We start from the raw sequence: 20120 nt of genomic DNA on the forward strand, positions 1-20120 counted from the left end.
CAAAAAAGGCTGGCTGTTGTAAATCGGAGTTGTCGAGAAAGCCCTCTACACATGTCCAGAAGAACTATTTGCTTCATTCATCTCAGTCCTGGTCTCTGGCATTGGATCAGGAAATGTGAGACTGGGCTGATGCTGGGGGTGGAGACTTGGGAGAACAGAGGGGGGAGCTCAGTGGGGTACAATGCCGGGCAAGCCAAGGGAAGGCAGTTAAAATTCCCTTCCCTTCCCTTCAAGGGCCGGCTTGCCCGGGCTCCCCGCAGCTGCAAGCTCGCAGCTGCAAGGGCAAGCCAAGGGAAGCCATGGGTGTGTGGCCTAATATGCTAATGAGTTCCTGCTGGGCTTTTCCTACAAACAAAACCCTGACCATGCTGGTGTCCCTCCTCTCCCCGAACCCCGCCATCTATGGCATTATGCCCTGCTGAGGTCCCTCCCTAGCCTTCTGCTGCCAAATCTCCAGGAATTTCCCAACCCAGAGCTGGCAACCCTCGCACAAGACAGAAACTGCATCCCCCACCCATTCCTTAGAAATGTCACTTTCAGAAACCCTGAAGAGAGGGATCAACCTTGGAGAATAAAACCCGAGCAACTCACAGTAACAACTTCTTTGAACAAAGCAACTCCAAAATGGCGAAAATGGAGACAAAATAGGGACCATGCCTTGCCAGGGGCATGTAACCACAACGAAGATTATCCCTGGCAAACAGGGACAGGAAGAGCTGGTCTTGTTTACAGCTAACCTCTGTCTTTCCTTCCTTCCATAGATACCACCATTGCCCGCATCTCCCAACAAGGCCCTATGAGCAGACCGAGAAGCCGTGCCTCCTTTCTGAGTATGCAGAAAAATACCCCCTTTACGGCAGCATTCAACCCAGGGAATCATGTAAGCCCAAAACAGACTATGTTAAGCAGCCAGTGCCCATGGAAGGCATATCAACTGCCAGGTAAGAAAATGGAAACAGAGAGAGAACTGTGGGCTGCACAGTGCCAGTATGAATGCCTTGTAATCAGGGGGGCAGGCCTCAGGTGAAGTCACCTTTGTGTGGGAATCTTGGGGGATTAAGTGAGAAAAAGCTGTGGGATCTGTTATCTGGCATGTCCTCTGGGTGAATGGCTAGACCCCTAACTGTGTTCTTGGTGGGTAGCAGGAAGAGTACAGAATGGTGATCTCTGTTCCTTTCCATGTTATGGGCTACGCATTGTTAATCTTCAGGAGCATCTATTGCTAGGTTGCTATGTGTCCACCAGCACTCCAGTGGCTGCAGGGAGAAAGAATTTGTTTTTTAAGAAATCACCATCAGCAACAGTGAGACTCACTCCTGGGAAAACCTGGAAGTGATATCACGCCACTCTAGGAATCAGTGGAAACTCTATGATTTTGGTCATTCTTAAAGAGGACTGATGTCACTTCTCAGAAAAACCTGATGGCTGCTCCCTGGTTCCCTGCTCCCTCCTGTCTCCCACTGGTTGCCACGCTGGGCATGGCAACCCAATATATAACCCTTTCCATGTGATATTCTGGGGACACTGAAAGTGCATAGGAAGGGAACATGATCACAGTCATCATAACCTCATCCTCTGACATATGCATTCATTGTGATGTGTACATAGGTCCTACACATAGACTCCTTTGTTTATTTATTTATCCATGCATGCAAGGCAAAGGATGAAACGGTTGAACACATGGTCAGTGCCTGCAGTACAATTGCTCAAACTGACTATAAGGAACGTAAAGATAGAGTTGCAGCTACGTTGCACTGAAATCTTTGCAAGAACTATGGCTTACCATCAGCCAGAAATTCATGGGAGCACAAACCAGACAAAATCATAGAGAATGATGAAACAAAGATTCCTTGGGACTTCCAATTACAAACTGATAAACACCTGGAGGACAACACCCCTGCTGTCACAGTGCCATCATGCATGGCATTTTAAGCTACCTTTCTCCCAGCAGGGATTCACGTAAGGATCGTAGAAAGTAGGATTCCTAAAGGCTGCCAAGTAGCCTGAAGGGAAATGTTCTGTCCCTTTGGTTCTACACACTCAGAAACTAATGTTATATGAAACAAATGGATCTATGTACTAGCTCTGCGTCTCAAAAGCATCCTTTCCTTAAACGATGAGCAGATGTGAAATGAGTAGAAAAGGACAGTTGAAACTTTTCATGGCATGGTGGTAAATAATAGGGATGGGCACAAACCGTTTAACGAGCCAAAGTTCAGGATGAATTTTGCCTGGTTTGAGGCTCACGAGTCATGACTCGAGGATCATGTGTTTGTTGGAAAAAATTCCAAGCTTTTGGGAGCAGCTCAGAGCAGCTAGGAAACTGGAAGCCTCCAAGAAAGTCTGGCCTGACTGACTAGGTAACAGTGTGTGTGTGGGGTGGTGGTGGTGATGTTTTCCAGCCCTGGAAACATGAATACGGACCCTAAAAGCTTGACAGGCAATGCTGCCAGCTAGTAGCAGAGTTCCCTTCTCATTGATTAGAGATTAGGGCTGCCAAGTCCCCCCGGGGGGCGGATTTCCCCCCGCTTTGGAGGCCCGATTTCCACCGCCGCGGAATAGGGCCCCGGGGGAAACTCCACCCCGGCGTGCACGTCAGCCAGAGGTGACGTGACGACGCCGGGCACGCTGGGGGCGGGGCCACAGCCATTTGAGGGGAAAACTCTATAGCATCCCCATAGGGTATAATGGAGCCGAATAGTCAGGGGCTGGGGGAGCTTAGCTTTGCCCTGGGTTCTTCTGAACCAGTATTCATTTTCTTTTGTTTTCTTGGCGCAAAGGGTGGGAAGATCGGGATTGAATTCTTCTTTCACGTGGGATGTATTTTGGTTTAGCAGGAGTTTGCTGCTCTCAGCTTTCCCTTCCTTTTTGTTTTCATTTCACTCCTCCCTCCTTTGGGTTGCAGTGGAGGGATTTCTCTTTGCATATTTCTGTTTTCGGGGTGCTTTTTTGGGGGGGGGTGTCAGTTAATGCCTGGGGTCCCTTCTCCTCATTTCAAACGCCACCCCACTGCTCCTGGGGGGGGGGAGTTGCCTGCCTGGTTCCAGAGTTACGAAATGGGGGCCCTTCCTATGACTCCCCTCTGTTTCAAGCCTCACCCCCCTTCTCCTTTGGGGCTGATCTGTGTGGGTGCCTGCCTGGTTCCAGAGTGGCTGTCTGGGGTCCCTTGCTCATCTTCATTTTAAACACAACCCTACTTCTGTGGTGGTTTGCCTGCCTGGTTCCAGACTTATTGCCTGGGGTCCCTTGGCCCTCCTCAGGGCTTTTTTTCTGGGGGAATGTGCCGGAACAGAGTTCTGGAACCTCTTCAACAAAATTCTTTTAAAAAATATTTAAAAGTTCCTGAGTTTTCAGCATACAGGTTGAAACATTAATTTCCCTCTTGAGAGTTCTGGCACCTCTTTAAAAAAAAAAAAGCCATGGCCTTCTTCATTTCAAACTTCACCCCCCTTCTCCTTTGGGTCTGGTCTCTGTGGGTGCCTGCCTGATTCCAGAGTTACTGTCTGGGGTCCCTTACTCCTCTCCATTACAAAAGCAAGCATACAGGTATCTCCTGGGCCCATGTGGGCTGGCCTCCATCCTGTCAGTGGAGAGGGCCCGGGGGACACTCCCAAACATGCCTGACATCTTCCCAGAACTCAGTTTCCTGGGTGTACCTTCTTTGGGTGTCTGTAATTTGCCCCCCAACTCCAACTCACTTGTAACTGGCAGGGCATGTGTGGGGCCATCCTGGGGAGGTACGCCCTGAGTTTGATGTGTCTCGCTTGTCTCAGACCTATTCCATACACTCCTGAACCCGCACCAGATAGGTACCCGAGAGGCACTTTTCTAGGGGGTACCTCGTGGGGGGGGGTCTGCAACTCAGCCCCCAAGATCCAATCCATATGTAATTTGTAGGGCGTGTCGGGGAGCATCCTGGGGAGGGGCTTCATGAGTCTGATGTGTCTATCTCAGCCAGAGTTGGCGCTGTGCACTTCAGAACCTGCGCCTCACGTCTCCCTGCAGCACTTTCCAGGAGGCACCTTGTTTGGGGGTCCATAACTCGGGGGCCCCAATCCAATTTGCACATAACTTGCCTGGCATGTTGTGGGTGCCCCCAAAGAGGGTCTCCATGAGTTTGACACCTGTAGCTCATCCAAGTTCAGTTCTATGCACTCCCACATCAGTGCCAAAAATGTCCCTGAAAAGCAGTTTCCTGGGGCACCTTGTTTGGAGCTCTCACCTTGTTTGGGGAGTCCATTGCTCAGGCCCCCCAAGTCCAATCCTCACCAAACTTGGTGGCTAACCCAATAATAGTCCACTGTAGATGCACCCTGATTTTGAGGCCTCTAGGACCATGGGGGTTACCCCCCTTTCTGGTTTGGTTCGCGAACATGGCCAGTTTGTGAACCTGGTTCGGGAACTGGTTCAGAAACCGCTGGTTTGCTAACCCAAACTGGGTTTACCCATTCGTGCTCATTCCTAGTAAATAACACAACCTGGTAAATAACATCCCATTAAGGCTCTATTAAGGGGACAGAACATTCTCCAAACCAGGTGGCAACTTAAAAAGAGCCCCATGCTTGTACACTTGCATACACGTGGGGCTTCTGTGCACCTTAGAGGGAATGGGTGCAGATCAGGGTTGAGCTTACCACTGTGACCCCAATCTCCACCTATGCACATTTAATATTTCCAGAACGTTATATAAACAACCTTTGCCAACTCCATCACTGGTTCTACACACCCAGTAAACTATTGTCATATAACACAGATGGCTCTATTTACTAGCTCTGCATCCCAAAAGCACCCTGTCCTTAAAGGATGTGGATTTTTTTAAAAAAGTTTAATACCAACAGCAGACATTTGAACCTTGCTCTGCTGCGGTGGCTCAGGTGGTTAAGATGCTGAACTGCAGGCTGTGGAAAGTCAGTAGTTCAGCAGTTCGAGTCCCGGGTGCCGCATGACGGAGTGAGCTCCCGTCTCTAGTTCCAGCTCCTGCCAACATAGCAGTTCGAAAGCAAGAAATTGCAAGTAGATATATAGGTACCACTTCGGTGGGAAGGTAACAGTGTTCTGTGCGCCTTGGTGTTTAATCATGCCGGCCACATGACCACGGAAACGTCTTTGGACAGCGCTGGCTCTTCGGCTTTGAAATGGAGATGAGCACCGCAACCCTAGAGTCGGATTCGACTGGCTTTCGAGCAAGGGAACCGTTACCTTTACCTTTACTGAATCTTATATCCCACCAACTAGAATCTGAAATGATGTCCTTGTGACACTGGCTGTGGAGCTAGGAAGCTCTTATTTATTAAACTCTGCAAGCAAGAACCAAAACAATTCACTACTAACTAACTAAAAAAAAGCACAACACCTTATGCCAAGGCATTACTTAAGCAGCACCAATACAGTGAGATCTGAGCTGCTGCAGTTCAAGTCACATTCCATGCACCTCTAAGGGCATTGAAAGTTCCCATGAAGCTCCCCAGACGCAAGGGCCTGGCTGTAAACATTCTGCCACTCTTTTCTCCTTGGCCTACTTGACTGGTAATCAGAATAGCATGTAATGTCTCTTCACATACTCTGCCCCCTTCCTCCTTCCTCCCCACCTGCAACAAACCCTTTGTTTAGCCAGCTCTGCTTCCCCAGGAGAATCAGGAGCTACAAAGCAGACTTTAAAAAAGAAAGAAGCCACAACAGCATGGATAAGGCTCTTGCCTTTTTCGGCAATGCTGGTCAACAATACAGCAGTGCTTCCGAAAGGCGAGAATCTCAATTATTTCAAGAGTTTATAAAAGTGCTAGATCCATGTTGCCCTGACTTGGATAGCCCTGGCTAAGCCCGATCTCAGCAGATCTCAGAACTTAAGCTAAGCAGGGTCGGTCCTGGCTAGTATTTGGATGGGAGACCTCCAAGGAATACCAGGGTCATGACATGGAGGCAGGCAATGGCAAACCACCTCTGAACGTCTCCTGCCTTGAAAACCCCACAGGGTCACCATAAATCAGCTGTACTTTGATGGCAAAAAAAAATCCATATCTAAGATTAACAATGCTTATCTACTGTGGTTTGGCATCCTTCAGCTTGATAAGAATATGGAAATGCCTATCACTACCAAGTGTCCAGCAAATGAAAATTGGTGCCAGCCTTCTGGCTTTTTGTGTATTCCCAGTTTTTCAGTGCATTGCACATCCCAAACTGAGCTAATGAATAGTAGCTGGCCTATTTTGGTGTGCAGAATCCTGGAGCCCTTGAAATGAAGCCATGAAACGTGAAGAATGTTCAGAGCACTGCCTTGGTCTTCATATCTCCCCTTTCCTCTTTTCCCTGTTCTCTCATATTGTTTCCCCCTCAATCAGAATGTATGCTGTAAACTCTTAGGGGGAGAAACACTCTAAAGATTCATCTAAACTGATGACAGTAATATATAATCCTCCAGACAAGGTTTGTGAGTTTCTTTTACGCAGGGCTATTTTTGGGCAGGAACGCAAAGGAACGGAGTTCTGGCTGGCGCCCAGAGGTCATTTTGGGGGGGAACGCGGGGGAACACAGTTCCCCCGGGTGAGGTACCAGGGGGCGGGGCACATGACGAAGCCCCGCCCCCTGCTTCCTGCCTGGGGCCAGGGAGGGCCTTCGCAGAGCTTCCTTGCACTCCCGCCGGCCTTGCAGGTCCACCGCCGGGCCCCTCATGGGGCTCGGCAGTGGAGCTGCAAGGCCGGCGGCAGCGGCCGGGACCATTGGGGGCGGGGTGTGTGGCCTTATGACACACTTCCGGTGATGTCAGGGGGTGTGGCCTTATGACACACTTCTGGTGATGTCAGGGGGTGTGGCATATGCTAATGAGTTATGCTAATGAGTTCCCCTAGCTCTTTTTGTACGAAACGACCCCTGCTGGCGCCCAAGCAAGCCAAGGGAAGGCATGGGGTGTGACCTGATATGCTAATGAGTTTCTGCTGCTGGGTGTGGCCTATTATGCTAATGAGTTCCTGCTGGGCTTTTTCTACAAAAAAAGCCCTGATTTTACTAAAGCATACCACCAAGGGCAGTACCAGATAACAGGATAAAACAAGTCAAATTAGCAAATTATTTAATCCAATCTATGTAGATCCCAGTGTGTTCTGAGCAATTAGTTCTTCATCAGGGGAATGTAAAATGACTACAGTAATTTGGGCCAATAGGCGCTGCTATGAAGAAGTTCCTGCATTCGTTCTTGTTGGCCAGCCTTTACCATCTAGATGACCTCTTTCTTTCAGAAAACACTTCTTGTATCCCCTACATTAATACATCTTTTTGTGCCTCAACTGTCTCCTTCCCAGATAGCCGCTAATGAGACATATTGATGTTGTTTTTCACAGGAGAGATTACGTCCCTCATGACGTGAAACCTATAAAACTGAGACCTCCAGACCAATATGTCAGGAATAATGAAAATATGGACACACTGTCCACTTACAAGCAGGACTACAACAGTTACCCCATTAACCGGGTGGCTCCTTGTTTGCCCAAGGAACAAAACTATGCCTCTGATGAGAAGATGACCACAATACCTACATACAAAGGTACACGCTGAATATGATGAACTTCTTTCAAACATCTTTGTATAAGAGCAAAGCCAGCTTTGGACATTACTTGTGGTTTCTTGGCAGGTTCCTGATAGAATAAAAACATTAAAAAACCCTGTAAAGTTTGATAGACAAGAAAGAACAGGGTGTATTTATAGCCAAGGCTAATGATTTTTATTGCCCCCATTTCCCATGGAAGGCTTGTTAAAGCACCTCTTTGGAGACTGGAATAGGTAGGACTTGTAAGACACCAGAGGCCATGAATCAGGGACTCTAGCCTAGGGAGAGCAGGGTTTGGGGAGGGGAAGGACCTCACCAGGGTACATTGCCATAGACTGCACCCTCCGAATCAGCCCTTTCCTCCAGGGGATCTGATCTCTGCCAGCTGGAGGTCAGTTGTAATAGCAAGAGATCTCCAGCCCCACCTGGAAATTGGCAACCCTACAGGACTAGCACGACCCCAGCAACTTACCAGTGAAGACAGCTGCTGGCTTGTTCTCTCTTGCAGTTCAGCTCCATCACTGCGGATGGCCAAAAGGTGGTACTACAACTACCAATTTAGCATGGATCGATAGAGTTCCACCCCTGTCTTCAAAGCTGTTTATTGTCTCAGTCTGAGTAAGTTGTTGCTCAGGCACTGACATCCATGGCACCCACAGGCATCGAGTTGGAGACCTCTGCTGTACGTAATATTGAAAAGTCCCTTTTCAGCCTGCAGCATCTGCATAGCACTTTTGCTGTTACCAGAAATACGTACAGCTACATGCACGGGGGAAGACACGTGTGGTGAGCAGGTTTTAAGTCTTACGTTTGTATGCAGAACACCATTTGAGGAAAGGGATTTTACTGTGACTAAAAAGGCCTTGTATTAACCCTGATAAATACAATGGTCAAAAAGACACAAAATCAAACCCTTGTCATATAGGAAAGTCAGGAGAGCACGGCTCCATTGAAGTTAATGGGAAACATACCATTGCTTTCAGCTATTTCAAACATGTGGAATCACACCAGTAGGGGAATTTGTCTTCCATATTTTCTGCTTAAATTCTCCGTGCATGTACCATATGTAAATCTTTATCAGCAATGTTTAGAGCAGCCTTTGTTGGGGTTTCAAGAGCTCTAATAAAATGCAGCTCAGTCACATGTGGTTGTCATTTTCAACTCTTTTTTTTTGCCATGATCCACAAATGGCTATCTCTATCTAATAATTGGTCCCAAGTTCTTGTTCCATATTGTGTTGATTCATTCGTTAACAGCCGTATATTTTATCAATATGAAGGACTGTAACAAAGCTGGATCTCTTTTCTGATTGGTCAATGATATGCCTCTTATCAGAGTCACAATTCCACTACAGAGCACGCGTGGAGCTTCTGTAGGAACAGGTTTTCCCATTTACTTCAGTGTAAAGATCCACATATGTTTATCCTTCTTCCTCAATAGAGGTGAATGGCAAATATCTTAAGGGAATCAGAGATAATGTCTGCACAACTATTGTTCCTCAGAACAGTGACATGTAGCTAGATGTACATAATAAGGTGCTGTGTCCAGTTAATGCCACACATAATGGAAGTAAATTGGGATGCAGATTCCATTCTGCTTTACCAGGCAGAAAGGAGGAGACATCTACACTGTGCTGTGTTGGTGGGACCTGCATTTATCACACATGCATCATGCAGTGGATGAACAACCAGATCCTGTGTGAGGCAGCCATTAGTTGGGAGTTGTGATTGTGCTGTTTCCAAATCCAATGTCAGGAATTATGTGTGCAGCCATTACTGACCCTATTTTGAAGAATGTCCCATCAGTTCCACAGGACACAGTCTGAGAACCACCGATCCCCTGTTTAAATTGTGTATTCACCATTGTCAGCCCTGCAATTCACTTCCTTCTGATCTCATTTACGAAAGTGACAATTATGTGAATGTAGCTAGATTTTACAAGCAGGCCTAGCCAACTTCCTAAATTCTCCCCAGCCATGGTAATTATGACTATCCCTAAGCTGTTACATTACTTTCAGGCCAGAGATAAACTGTGTCTACAAGATACATAAATTTTATCCATTCAGAATAACAGAGAAGTACTTAAAAACTGACCTTGGCTTCTTCCCTGCTGTTCCGCAGTTGGTGGCCTGTCTATGACCTGAGGGAGCCTTCTTTACAGATGGGAAGGGTTGATGATAGCAGATACTGCTCTTGGGACAGCATCTAACCAACATATTGTTGCTTGCTTGTTTTTGCCAGATGACCAATGAAATCCTGATAAGATTTTGGTGAACACAGTCTTTCTTTCCAGTGCCCAGGGATTGAGTAACTGTAGGTCTTTGATATGGCATCAGAGGTGGCCAAGGGTGGTGGACAACTGGATCTTTTCATGTATTTCTCTCTCCCCACCCCCCTTTCACATATAAAATGTGATAGGCAGAATGCCTTACTTGATCAGCAAGAAGAACATAAGGGAGAGGGGCACATAATTTTACACTTTCCTGCAGTCTAGTGCTCCAGCTACTTCTCTGCATTCCTATGCCATGAATGCCTTCAGCTGTTAAAGACACCACCCACTGCTGCTTTACATGTAAACTGGTGGATGTGAAATGACATATTGGTCATGACCCACTTCATGTCTAGTTTTTTTTTTTTTGAAATATATTTATTACATCTCAGGTGGCAATACAATGAACTGTGCTATTACAGGCCTGGCAGAAGTGTGTTCCAATGAAAATTCAGACCAGTTCATGGTTGCTCCCAATATTTCAAAGACAGATATATGAAGACATTTCTATTTCTCTCTCCAGTCCTTTGGGGTTACTTGCCCAACAGGAGACAAATTCCACACAATCCAAATTTGTGTTATGGCATAAGACCAAACAGAAGCACAAAGCACAGCTTCACCAAGCAGAATGATGTTGCCGTATTTGTCATGAAAATCAGGTTCATGTTTATGGTGAGCTTGTCTTGACACTGTACGTTGAATGCTACGGGCAGAGAGGCCCCAGGCGCTCCTCGCGACGGACCACAGCATCTCTCCGGACCAGAGTCCCGCTCCCGCTCCCACTTCATGTCTAGTTGAGGCCCCACTGCAGTCTGGACAATCCCTTGCTAAAGTTTGGTTGTTTCTTGGGAAACAGAGAGGCCATAACTCCAGTCACACATCAAGCCAGGATCAGATGCACTGAGACAGACCCACATGCAAAATACAGTGTGTAGGTACTCTCACGATGTGAGGGATGGATTATTGCACTAGTCATTCTGGATCAGGGCTAGGAAAACTGTAATGTGAAGAAAGAAGTTTAGGTTATTTTTAAAAGTCACTTGGAAAGGCCCTGAGAGGCCAGAGAACCCAGCAGGACAATGTAGCTGTAGGTGATGTTATCACGTCTCACAATCAAAGTCCTACAGCTCTGTAATGTGACTCAATGTATTGTTTCAGTGTTCTAATTGTCTCCCAGATACATTCATGTCTATCTAGAGGTAGATAATCTAATTTTAGAGTCATTTTGTTTGGTTTTGCCAAGATTGGCCTGAACTATGTAACATGTGGTTTGTATCCTTGGTTCCCTCCCATATTTCCTAATTTTTTCAAGATGGTGATACATGGGAAGCCATTAATATCTACCAGCAAAGAATGAAAGTTTCAATAAAATTGTAACAGATTTCAATGGGGGATAGTAGCACGGTTGGCTCCAGCTAAGTAAAATATATTCATAATACCTAGGAGAGCTCCAAATGTGTGGAGTTTATAAAAAACGAAATGGAAGACATGTGGAAGCATTTGTCATCTTTCTAATGTTGTACAAAACGGCCGTATCAGTGAACTCCCTGAGACAGATTATTGCAAAATAATGGCAAACTCTGAAAGGGATCTTAAGTTCAATATGGTTTTGATGGCCTAGTAAGGCATAGCTGAAAGGTAAGCCTTAGGAGTCTACCCCATGCTTACATTAAGACCCTATATAAGAAGCAACCATAAACGGTGAAGTACATTCTCACTTAATTCATCATATTATTTTCCCATGATCCCTTTCAACACATGTCCCTGATTTCCTTCCCAACTAATCCTAATCCCTTATTACGTGTAGTAGCTATTAAACTTTGACTCTCAGGTGAGATGCTCTGCATTTCAGTGGTCTGTCTGCCATACTGGTAAGAAGCAGGTTCAGATCTCGGTTCTGAAGCAGATGTTGCATCCAGATGGTGACATTTCCCGTTACTGTTTCAGCTGTTTTCCACACAATCAGAAGTGGATGTGGGAATCAGTACCACAGAGGGGAAAAAGAGGTACAATGTTGTGTAGGGTTATGTGCCAGACTCAGCACAATCCATCATTTGCACTGTGCCAGGACAAATGAAAAGAAGTAGTATTTCACATAACACATCATTAACATATGAAATTTACTACTACAAGATATACTGGCCACCAACTCAGAAGGCTTTAAAAAGGATTAGACAAATTTTGTCAACAGTTGTGAGCCATGATAGCTGTGGAACCTTCCAGTCCAGAGGTAATAGCTCTCCTCATACCAGATACTGTGGGAGAGACAACAGGGTGAGGGGAGGTTGTTGCATTCCTCATGAGCCCCCTCAGGAAAAACCTGTAGGCCACTGTCCAAAAGAGGATGTTAGATTAGAGCAAAAGTCTCCAACTTTGCAAAAACTTTTAGAAATGGTAAGAAAGAGTAAGTATTGGGCCCAGAGGTCATTTCGGGGGGGATCATGGGGGATCGCAGTTCCCCCGGGTGAGGTATGGGGGGTGGGGCACATGACGAAGCCCCGCCCCCTGCTTCCGGCCGCCCCGCTTCTGGCCCTCATTCAGCCAGGAGGAGGCAGGAGAAGAGGGAGGGTAAGTTGCTTCCTCCCTGCCTCTTCCCACCCCTGCCTGCCTGGGGCCAGGGAGGGCCTTCGTGGGGCTTCCTTACACTCCCGCCGGCCTTGCAGGTCCACCGCCGGGCCCCTCATGGGGCTCGGCAGTGGAGCTGCAAGGCCGGCGGCGGCGGCCGGGACCATTGGCGGCGGGGGGTGTGGCCTTATGACACACTTCCGGTGATGTCAGGATGTGTGGCATATGCTAATGAGTTATGCTAATGAGTTCCCCTAGCTCTTTTTCTACGAAACGACCCCGGATTGGGCCACATAATGGCTGCAACAAGAGCAGGACCAATCTCGAATGGCTGGTTCATATTCAAAAGTGGGTTTGGGGAGAGTTCTGAACAGGAAGGTGTGGATTCCTGCTTCTTCTCATCCACATTCAGCCCCATTTCCTCCCCATTTCTCCTTGTGCCCACCATCTCCCTTCTCCCATCACTGGTGGGCTTTTTACTATTTGGAAACCCCCCCCCCCAACACTCCACAGATATTCCTACTACTGAGTTAAGAACTGGCAAAAAAAACCCCACCAGAAGTGAGGTAGGATAAAATGGCAAAGAGGAGAACACAAAGGAAATCCCCGTGCAGAAGTTCTATTGTGGCTGTGAGTGCTTTTGCATTCATGGCAGCAATGAGAGTGAAATGGGAAGTCACACCCTGTCAGGTAGCAACCAATGTACAGAGGGTAAGGTGTCATGGAGGGGAAGAGTTTAATACGGAGGTGCTGTTGTCTATGATAGTCCTGTGTATATGTGTGGTTCTCCCTGAGTTGTCACCCCTTGACTTACTTGAAGGAGAAGATATTGGATTTATACCCCGCCCTTCACTACCTGAAGGAGTCTCAGAGCGGCTTACGATCTCCTTTCCCTTCCCCTCCCCACAACAGACACCCTGTGAGGTAGGTGGGGCTGAGAGAGCTCTGGCAGAAACTGCTCTTTTTCAAGAACAGCTGTGCCATAACTACGTCTTGGGCAAGGTCATCCAGCAGGTGCAAGTGGAGGAGTGGAGAATCAAACCTGGTTCTCCCAGATTAGAGTCCGTGTACTTAACCACTACACCAAACTTGTGCTTTCCTTTCTTCCTTTGGTAAAATGGAAGGAACATACTTCATAAGAACATAAGAACATAAGAGACGCCAATGTTGGATCAGGCCAAAGGCCCATCCAGTCCAACACTCTGTGTCACACAGTGGCCAGAAATACCAGTGCCATCAGGAGGTCCAGCAGTGGGGCCAGGACATTAGAAGCCCTCCCCCTGTTGACCCCCCCCAAGCACCAAGACAGAGCATCACTTGCCCAGAGCCCCTAGCTATACCTTGTGGCTAATAGCCACCGATGGACCTCTGCTCCATATGCTTATCTAATTCCCTTTTGAAGCCGTCCATGCTTGTAGCACCCACCACTTCCTGTGGCAGTGAATTCCATGTGTTAATCACTCTTTGGGTGAAGAAGTACTTCCTTTTATCCGTTCTAACCCGACCGCTCTGCAGTTTCATGGAGTGCCCACGAGTTCTTGTATTGTGAGAAAGGGAGAAAAGTACCTCTTTCTCTACCTGCTCTTTCCCATGCATAATCTTATAAACCTCGATCATGTCACCCCTCAGTCGTCTTTTCTCCAAGCTAAAGAGCCCTAAGCGCTTTAACCTTTCCTCATAGGGAAAGTGTTCCAACCCTTTTATCATTCGAGTTGCCCTTTTCTGCACTTTCTCCAAAGCTATAATATCCTTTTTAAGGTGTGGTGCCCAGAACTGCACACAGTATTCCAAATGAGGTCTCACCATTGATTTATATAGGGGCATTATTATATTGGCTGATCTGTTTTCAATACCCTTCCTAATAATCCCCAGCATAGCATTGGCCTTCTTTATTGCAGTCACACACTGTCTCGACATTTTCAGTGAGTTATCCACTACAACTCCAAGATCTCTCTCTTGCTCAGTCTCTGCCAGTTCAGACCCCATCAATGTGTATTTATATTTAGGATTTTTGGCTCCAATGTGCATCACCTTGCACTTGGCCACATTGAACCCCATTTGCCATGTTGACGCCCACTCGCCCATCCTTGACAGATCCCCTTGGAGTGCCTCACAATCCTCACTGGTTTTCACCACCCTGAACAACTTTGTATCATCCGCAAATTTAGCCACTTCACTGCTTACTCCCATCTCCAAATCATTAATGAACAAGTTAAAAAGCAGTGGACCAAGTACTGATCCCTGCGGTACCCCACTGCTTACCACCCTCCACTGAGAAAATTGCCCACCTACACTCACTCTCTGTTTTCTATGAACTAGCCAGTTTTTGATCCATAAAAGGACTTGTCCTTCTATCCCATGATTTTTGAGCTTACTTAGGAGCCTTTGATGAGGAACTTTATCAAAAGCTTTCTGGAAGTCAAGGTAAATAATATCTATTGGATCCCCCTTGTCCACATGTTTGTTCACCCCCTCAAAGAACACTAACAGGTTAGTGAGACAAGATCTTCCCTTACAGAAACCGTGCTGAGTCTGCCTCAATAGGTTTTGTTCATCTATGTGCCTACTAATTCTTTCCTTAATAATGGTTTCCACCAATTTACCCGGTATCGACGTCAGACTGACTGGCCTGTAATTTCCCGGATCTCCTCTGGAACCCTTTTTAAAGATGGGAGTGACATTAGCTACCTTCCAATCCTCAGGAATGGAGGCAGATTTTAAGGAAAGATTACATATCTTTGTCAGGAGATCTACAAGTTCACATTTGAGTTCTTTCAGAACTCTCGGATGTATGCCATCTGGGCCTGGTGATTTTTCAGTTTTTAAGTTGTCTATCAGTTTTAGGACCTCCTCTCTCATCACCTCAATCTGACTCAGGTCTTCCAACACCCCTCCTGAAATCAGTGGTTCTGGAGTGGGCAAGCACTTCTCATCTTCCACAGTGAAGACGGAGGCAAAAAATGCATTTAGCTTCTCAGCCATTTCCCTATCATCCTTCAATACTCCTTTTACCCCTTGGTCGTCCAAGGGCCCCACTGCCTCCCTGGCTGGTTTCCTGTTTCTAATGTATTTGAAGAAAGTTTTATTGTTGGTTTTTACGTTTTTTGCTATATGCTCCTCATATTCCCTTTTTGCCTGCCTGACCTCAGACTTGCATTTTATTTGCCATAGCCTGTGTTCCGTTTTATCAGCCTCACTGTGACTAGCTTTCCACTGCTTAAAGGAATTCTTTTTACTTTTTACAGCCTCCATTACTCTGTTTGTTAACCATGCAGGCTTTTTCCTATACCTGTTTGTGCCTTTCCTAACCTGCGGAATATATATTTTTTGAGCTTCTAGGATCGTAGTTTTAAATAGATCCCAAGCTTCCCCAATTGTTTTGACCCTTTCTACTTTTCCTTTCAGTTTCCTCCCCACGTGTCCCCTCATATCAGAGAAATTACCCCTTTTAAAGTTAAAAATGGTTGTGTGAGTCTTTTTGGCCAATTCTCTATTTGTACAAATGATGAACTCAACAACATTATGATCACTGTTTCCAAGCGGTGCAATCACTTTTACATCTCTCACCAGGTCTTGAGTGTTACTTAGGACCAAATCAAGGATCGCCTCTCCCCTGGTAGGTTCCGTGACCATCTGCTCCATAGCACAGTCATTTAGAGTGTCTAGAAACTCAATCTCTTTTTCCCGACTAGAACACATATTGACCCAATCAATGTGTGGGTAGTTAAAATCACCTATTATTACACAGTGTTTTTGTCTAGTTGCTATCTTTAAGGCATTCATCATTTTATAATCCTCCTCTATCTTTTGATCTGGTGGGCGATAACAAACTCCCAGTGTTAAGTTTCCTTTTGGCCCCCCTATTTCAACCCATAGAACTTCCAGAAGCGAATCCAATTCACTTAGCCTCTCAATCTTTCTAGACTTTATACCCTCTCTGACATACAGAGCTACCCCACCTCCAACCCTTCCCCCCCTATCCTTCCGATATAATATATAACCGGGAATCACTGTGTCCCACTGATTTTCCTCATCCCACCAAGTTTCAGAAATACCCACAATGTCTATTTTTCCCTCCGACACCAAGCACTCCAACTCCCCGATTTTACCTCGGACACTTCTAGCATTTGTATAGAAACAGCTGTAATTTCCCTTACAAGTTAAGCCTGCATCCTTCCTCTTGCTATCTCGAGTCGTTGTCCGGCAGTCCATGTCACCAGCCATGGCCTCTGTGGACAATTTCAATCCACCTCCCTGTAGAAAAGCAACCGGTACCCCCTCACCTCTCTCAGATGAGCCAACCCGAACCAGAGACTTTTCATCTCCTGTCGGCTTTCCCCCAATATTCAGTTTAAAAGCTGCTCTGCCACCTTTTTGATTTTAAGTGCCAGCAGCCTGGTTCCTTCTCGGGACAAGTGGAGACCGTCTCGCCTGTACAGCTCCCTCTTGTTCCAAAAAGTATCCCAGTGCCTAACAAACCTGAACCCTTCCCCCCTACACCATCGTCTCATCCACGCATTGAGACTCCTGATCTCTGCCTGTCTCTCCGGCCCTGCGCGTGGAACAGGTAACACTTCTGAGAAGGCTACCTTGGAGGTCCTGGACCTAAGTTTCCTGCCCAGCAGCCTAAATTTCTCCTCCAGGACCTCACGACTGCATTTCCCCACATCGTTGGTGCCGACATGCACCACGACCACTGGCTCCTCCCCAGCACTATCTACCAGCCTATCTAAAACACGCGTAATGTCCGCTACCTTCGCACCAGGCAGGCAAGTCACCATACGGTCAGTACGCGGGTTCGCCACCCAGCTGTCTACCTGCCTAAGGATCGAATCACCCACTACCAAGAGCCCCCCTCCCACCCTGCTCAGGGATGGTTCCTTGGTGCAAAAGGAGAGCCGCTCACCAGCTGGGGAAGAGGTCCCTTCTGAGGGCACATTCCCCTTATCCTCAGCATGGTGCCCTGTTTCCCCTAGACCCTCATGCTCCCTGACAGCAGCGGGGCTGCCAGATCCAGAGTGGGACGAAGCTAACAAGTCCCCGAGAGTCTTTTCTGTGTGCCTAGCTGACTGTCTCTGCTTCTCCAGGTCAGCCACCTTGGCCTCAAGGGAGCACACACGTTCCCTGAGAACCAGGAGCTCCTTGCACCGAGGACACACCCAAGACTTCTGCCCAGTGGGCAGATAGTCATACATGTGACACTCCGTGCAAAACACTGGATAGCCCCCAACCCCCTGCTGGCATTCTGGCTTCATAATTCTTTTAAAATAAATAAATATAATCCCCCTTTTAAACCCTTGGTATTTATGTGGGTTTTGTTATCAAGTCAAATTATTTTACGGGAAAGACAAAGAGCCTAGGGCCTTGTCTTTCTGGCTCTTTTTGGGCTTCTTACAGCGCCCCTAGTCTAAGAGTCCCTAGGCTAAGAGCCACAGGCAAAGAGCCCTTTAGCTCACCCTTCGGCTCGTGCCAGAGGCTCGTGCCTCTGCCAAGGTGCTTCCTTAAATAGAGGCCTCCCCCAGCAGAGGTCAGGCAGCAGCTATTCAAATTCAAATTCACCCAGGCACTCAATCACAGGCAAAACAATGCCCCTTCCACTTCCTCTCAATTACAGGCAATCCCAGTCAAACAATGCCCGTTCCTCTCCCACACTCAATCAGCCAGGACTCTGCAAGAACTCTAAGTGCTTCCACACACTGCTAAACACAGTTTTCCCACAAAATATCCTTAGCTGAATTCTCTCAGCTGAAAGCAAGTAAAAGAAACCCACTCACCTCTCTCACAGCTCTCTCTCCTGCTCCTGCTCAGAGCTCAGCTGGTCTCCCAGAGCTCAACTTCCTCCATATATCTTTCTTCTGCCTACTGTACTTAGGAAATATCTGCTTTTGGGGAAAAAAGTTTTGTTTATAATTTTATCATGATACGAAAATAATGTTTTACAGCTCCCAAAACTGAAGGATATATAAAATAAAAGTAAAAATAAAATACATTTAGAATAAATAAACATATGTTTTTTAGTGATCTTATTCTGAATTCATCCCATAATTATTCCATTATCATATTGCATAAATAATCCTTGGTATAACCATCAACAGCCTGCACCTGCCCCATAAATAAATAGATCAAGACGAGTTGACCATCAATACAGACCATCTGGATATGCTGTCAGGCTTGTTTCCACCATCTTTAAGCAATGCTATTAGCATTAGACCTACTGTTACTGGTACTTTACGATAGTTGGATTGTTTTATGATTGTTTTACAATTGATTTATAATTGTTATTTATGTGTCTTAATCTTTTTATGTAAGCCACTCTGAGCCTGCTTCAGCGGGGAGGATGGGGTATAAATTGAATAAATAAACAAATAAATGCTGATGACTGCAACATTTCCCATATACAACGGATGGTTGTCATCTCTCCAATAACCATGGCTGCATTCATTCTTCCTGTTCACATTTGTTTAAACTGTGTTAGTTAGAAGTAAGGTAGAAGTAGTGAATATGAATGTGCAAACGTATCTGCCTTTTTATAAACAAATGTTAGATGCAATTTACATCTTGTGTTGGTCTTCTTACTTTTTAGGTGATTACGTGGCATGGAATCAGCCCAAAAGGGACATGATTAAGCCAGATACTACTTACCATCCCCCAGATGTAAAATTTGATCACCGGACCACTGTCCAGGATGCTTATCCCTACAAGGGTCCAGTTGTTACCAAGAGCTGCAAGCCTTTTCAGGCACCCCACCTCTCCAAGATTCCCTTGGAAGATATGACAAACTACAAGTTGAATTATGTGTCACATCCTTTGGCAAAACGCCATGTTCACGAACCTGTGCCATTCAAGCCCAGTGATGTCCCATTTGATGGTCTCACCACACACAATCTGTCTTACAAAGGGCTGGCAGGACAGCCTGCTAAATCTTTTAAGCCACCGTATAAATTGCCAGAGCAAGACAATCCCTTTGTTGGTACTACTGAATTTCGGGAAAAGTTTCAAACTTGGCCAGCAGCTACTTTCTTTACCAGAAAACGCGAAGTCTACACACCACCCAAGATCAAGATGGACCTCAAGACATCTGCACAGATTCATTATGGAAATCCTCATGGCCGGCCAGCAACATCATGTAAACCTTTGACCTGTGTTCAAAAAAGTACAGATCCTTTCGACCACAGATCCACTATGAAAGATGATTACCAGCCTTGGCACTACGCAAAACCAAATGCCATTCTCCCTAAATCGACTATCACGTTGCCAGTTGAACCCATGGACACACTGACCACTTTTCAAACCCATTATGTGCCTCACCCATTTTCTGTCACTAAAAGCTTCAGGCCCCGTGCACCTGGCCCTAAGCCACAGGCCCCATTTTCCCAGGAAACCACCTATGCCACAAGCTATACCCCAAAGAAACCTGTCATGTGCCCTGCTGCTTTCAAAGAGCCACCTGGTTATGTATTTGAAAAGGTTGATAGAGATGGCCACAGACGGTTCCGTCCTTCTTCTGTGGCCAAGTCCTGATGTCCCTCAAATTCAAAGACGACAGTTTGCAGAGGCAGCCTTTCTCACGGGGGACGAAAACAAAGAGGCTCCGAAGAACTAGCATTAGGAGACAGATCTTTTTAACCTGCATTAAAAGTTGATTTTTATTTCTTGATGAATCCTATCAATATAAAAACCATTTGTTTGGGACTAACACCTTCTGGTAAAGCTGAATAAATGACTAACACATGAAGAATGAGTATTT

General features: G+C 46.4%; 1 protein-coding gene and 1 pseudogene across 1 annotated transcript; one reads left to right on the forward strand and one right to left on the reverse strand.

The window, feature by feature from the left end:
- The first annotated feature begins 771 nt into the window (after window positions 1–771).
- SAXO1 (stabilizer of axonemal microtubules 1) lies at window positions 772–19894 on the forward strand. Its single transcript, XM_015427774.1, has 3 exons — window positions 772–941; window positions 7335–7537; window positions 18957–19894. Exons 1-3 carry the CDS (start codon window positions 919–921, stop codon window positions 19892–19894), a joined length of 1164 nt encoding a protein of 387 aa, XP_015283260.1. The 5' UTR covers window positions 772–918.
- LOC107124336 lies at window positions 10200–10567 on the reverse strand (annotated as a pseudogene).
- Window positions 19895–20120: the final 226 nt, after the last annotated feature.

This window comes from Gekko japonicus, unplaced genomic scaffold, assembly GCF_001447785.1.
Source record: "Gekko japonicus isolate JY-2015 unplaced genomic scaffold, Gekko_japonicus_V1.1 scaffold487, whole genome shotgun sequence".
In the NCBI taxonomy this organism is placed as follows: domain Eukaryota; kingdom Metazoa; phylum Chordata; class Lepidosauria; order Squamata; family Gekkonidae; genus Gekko; species Gekko japonicus.

Bases quoted from the DNA above. Each gene is read 5' to 3' on its own strand.
- SAXO1 (XM_015427774.1), top strand. From the start codon at position 919: ATGGAAGGCATATCAACTGCCAG. The intron at 942-7,334 runs GTAAGAAAATGG...TGTTTTTCACAG, and splicing joins GAAGGCATATCAACTGCCAG to GAGAGATTACGTCCCTCATG. The intron at 7,538-18,956 runs GTACACGCTGAA...CTTACTTTTTAG, and splicing joins CACAATACCTACATACAAAG to GTGATTACGTGGCATGGAAT.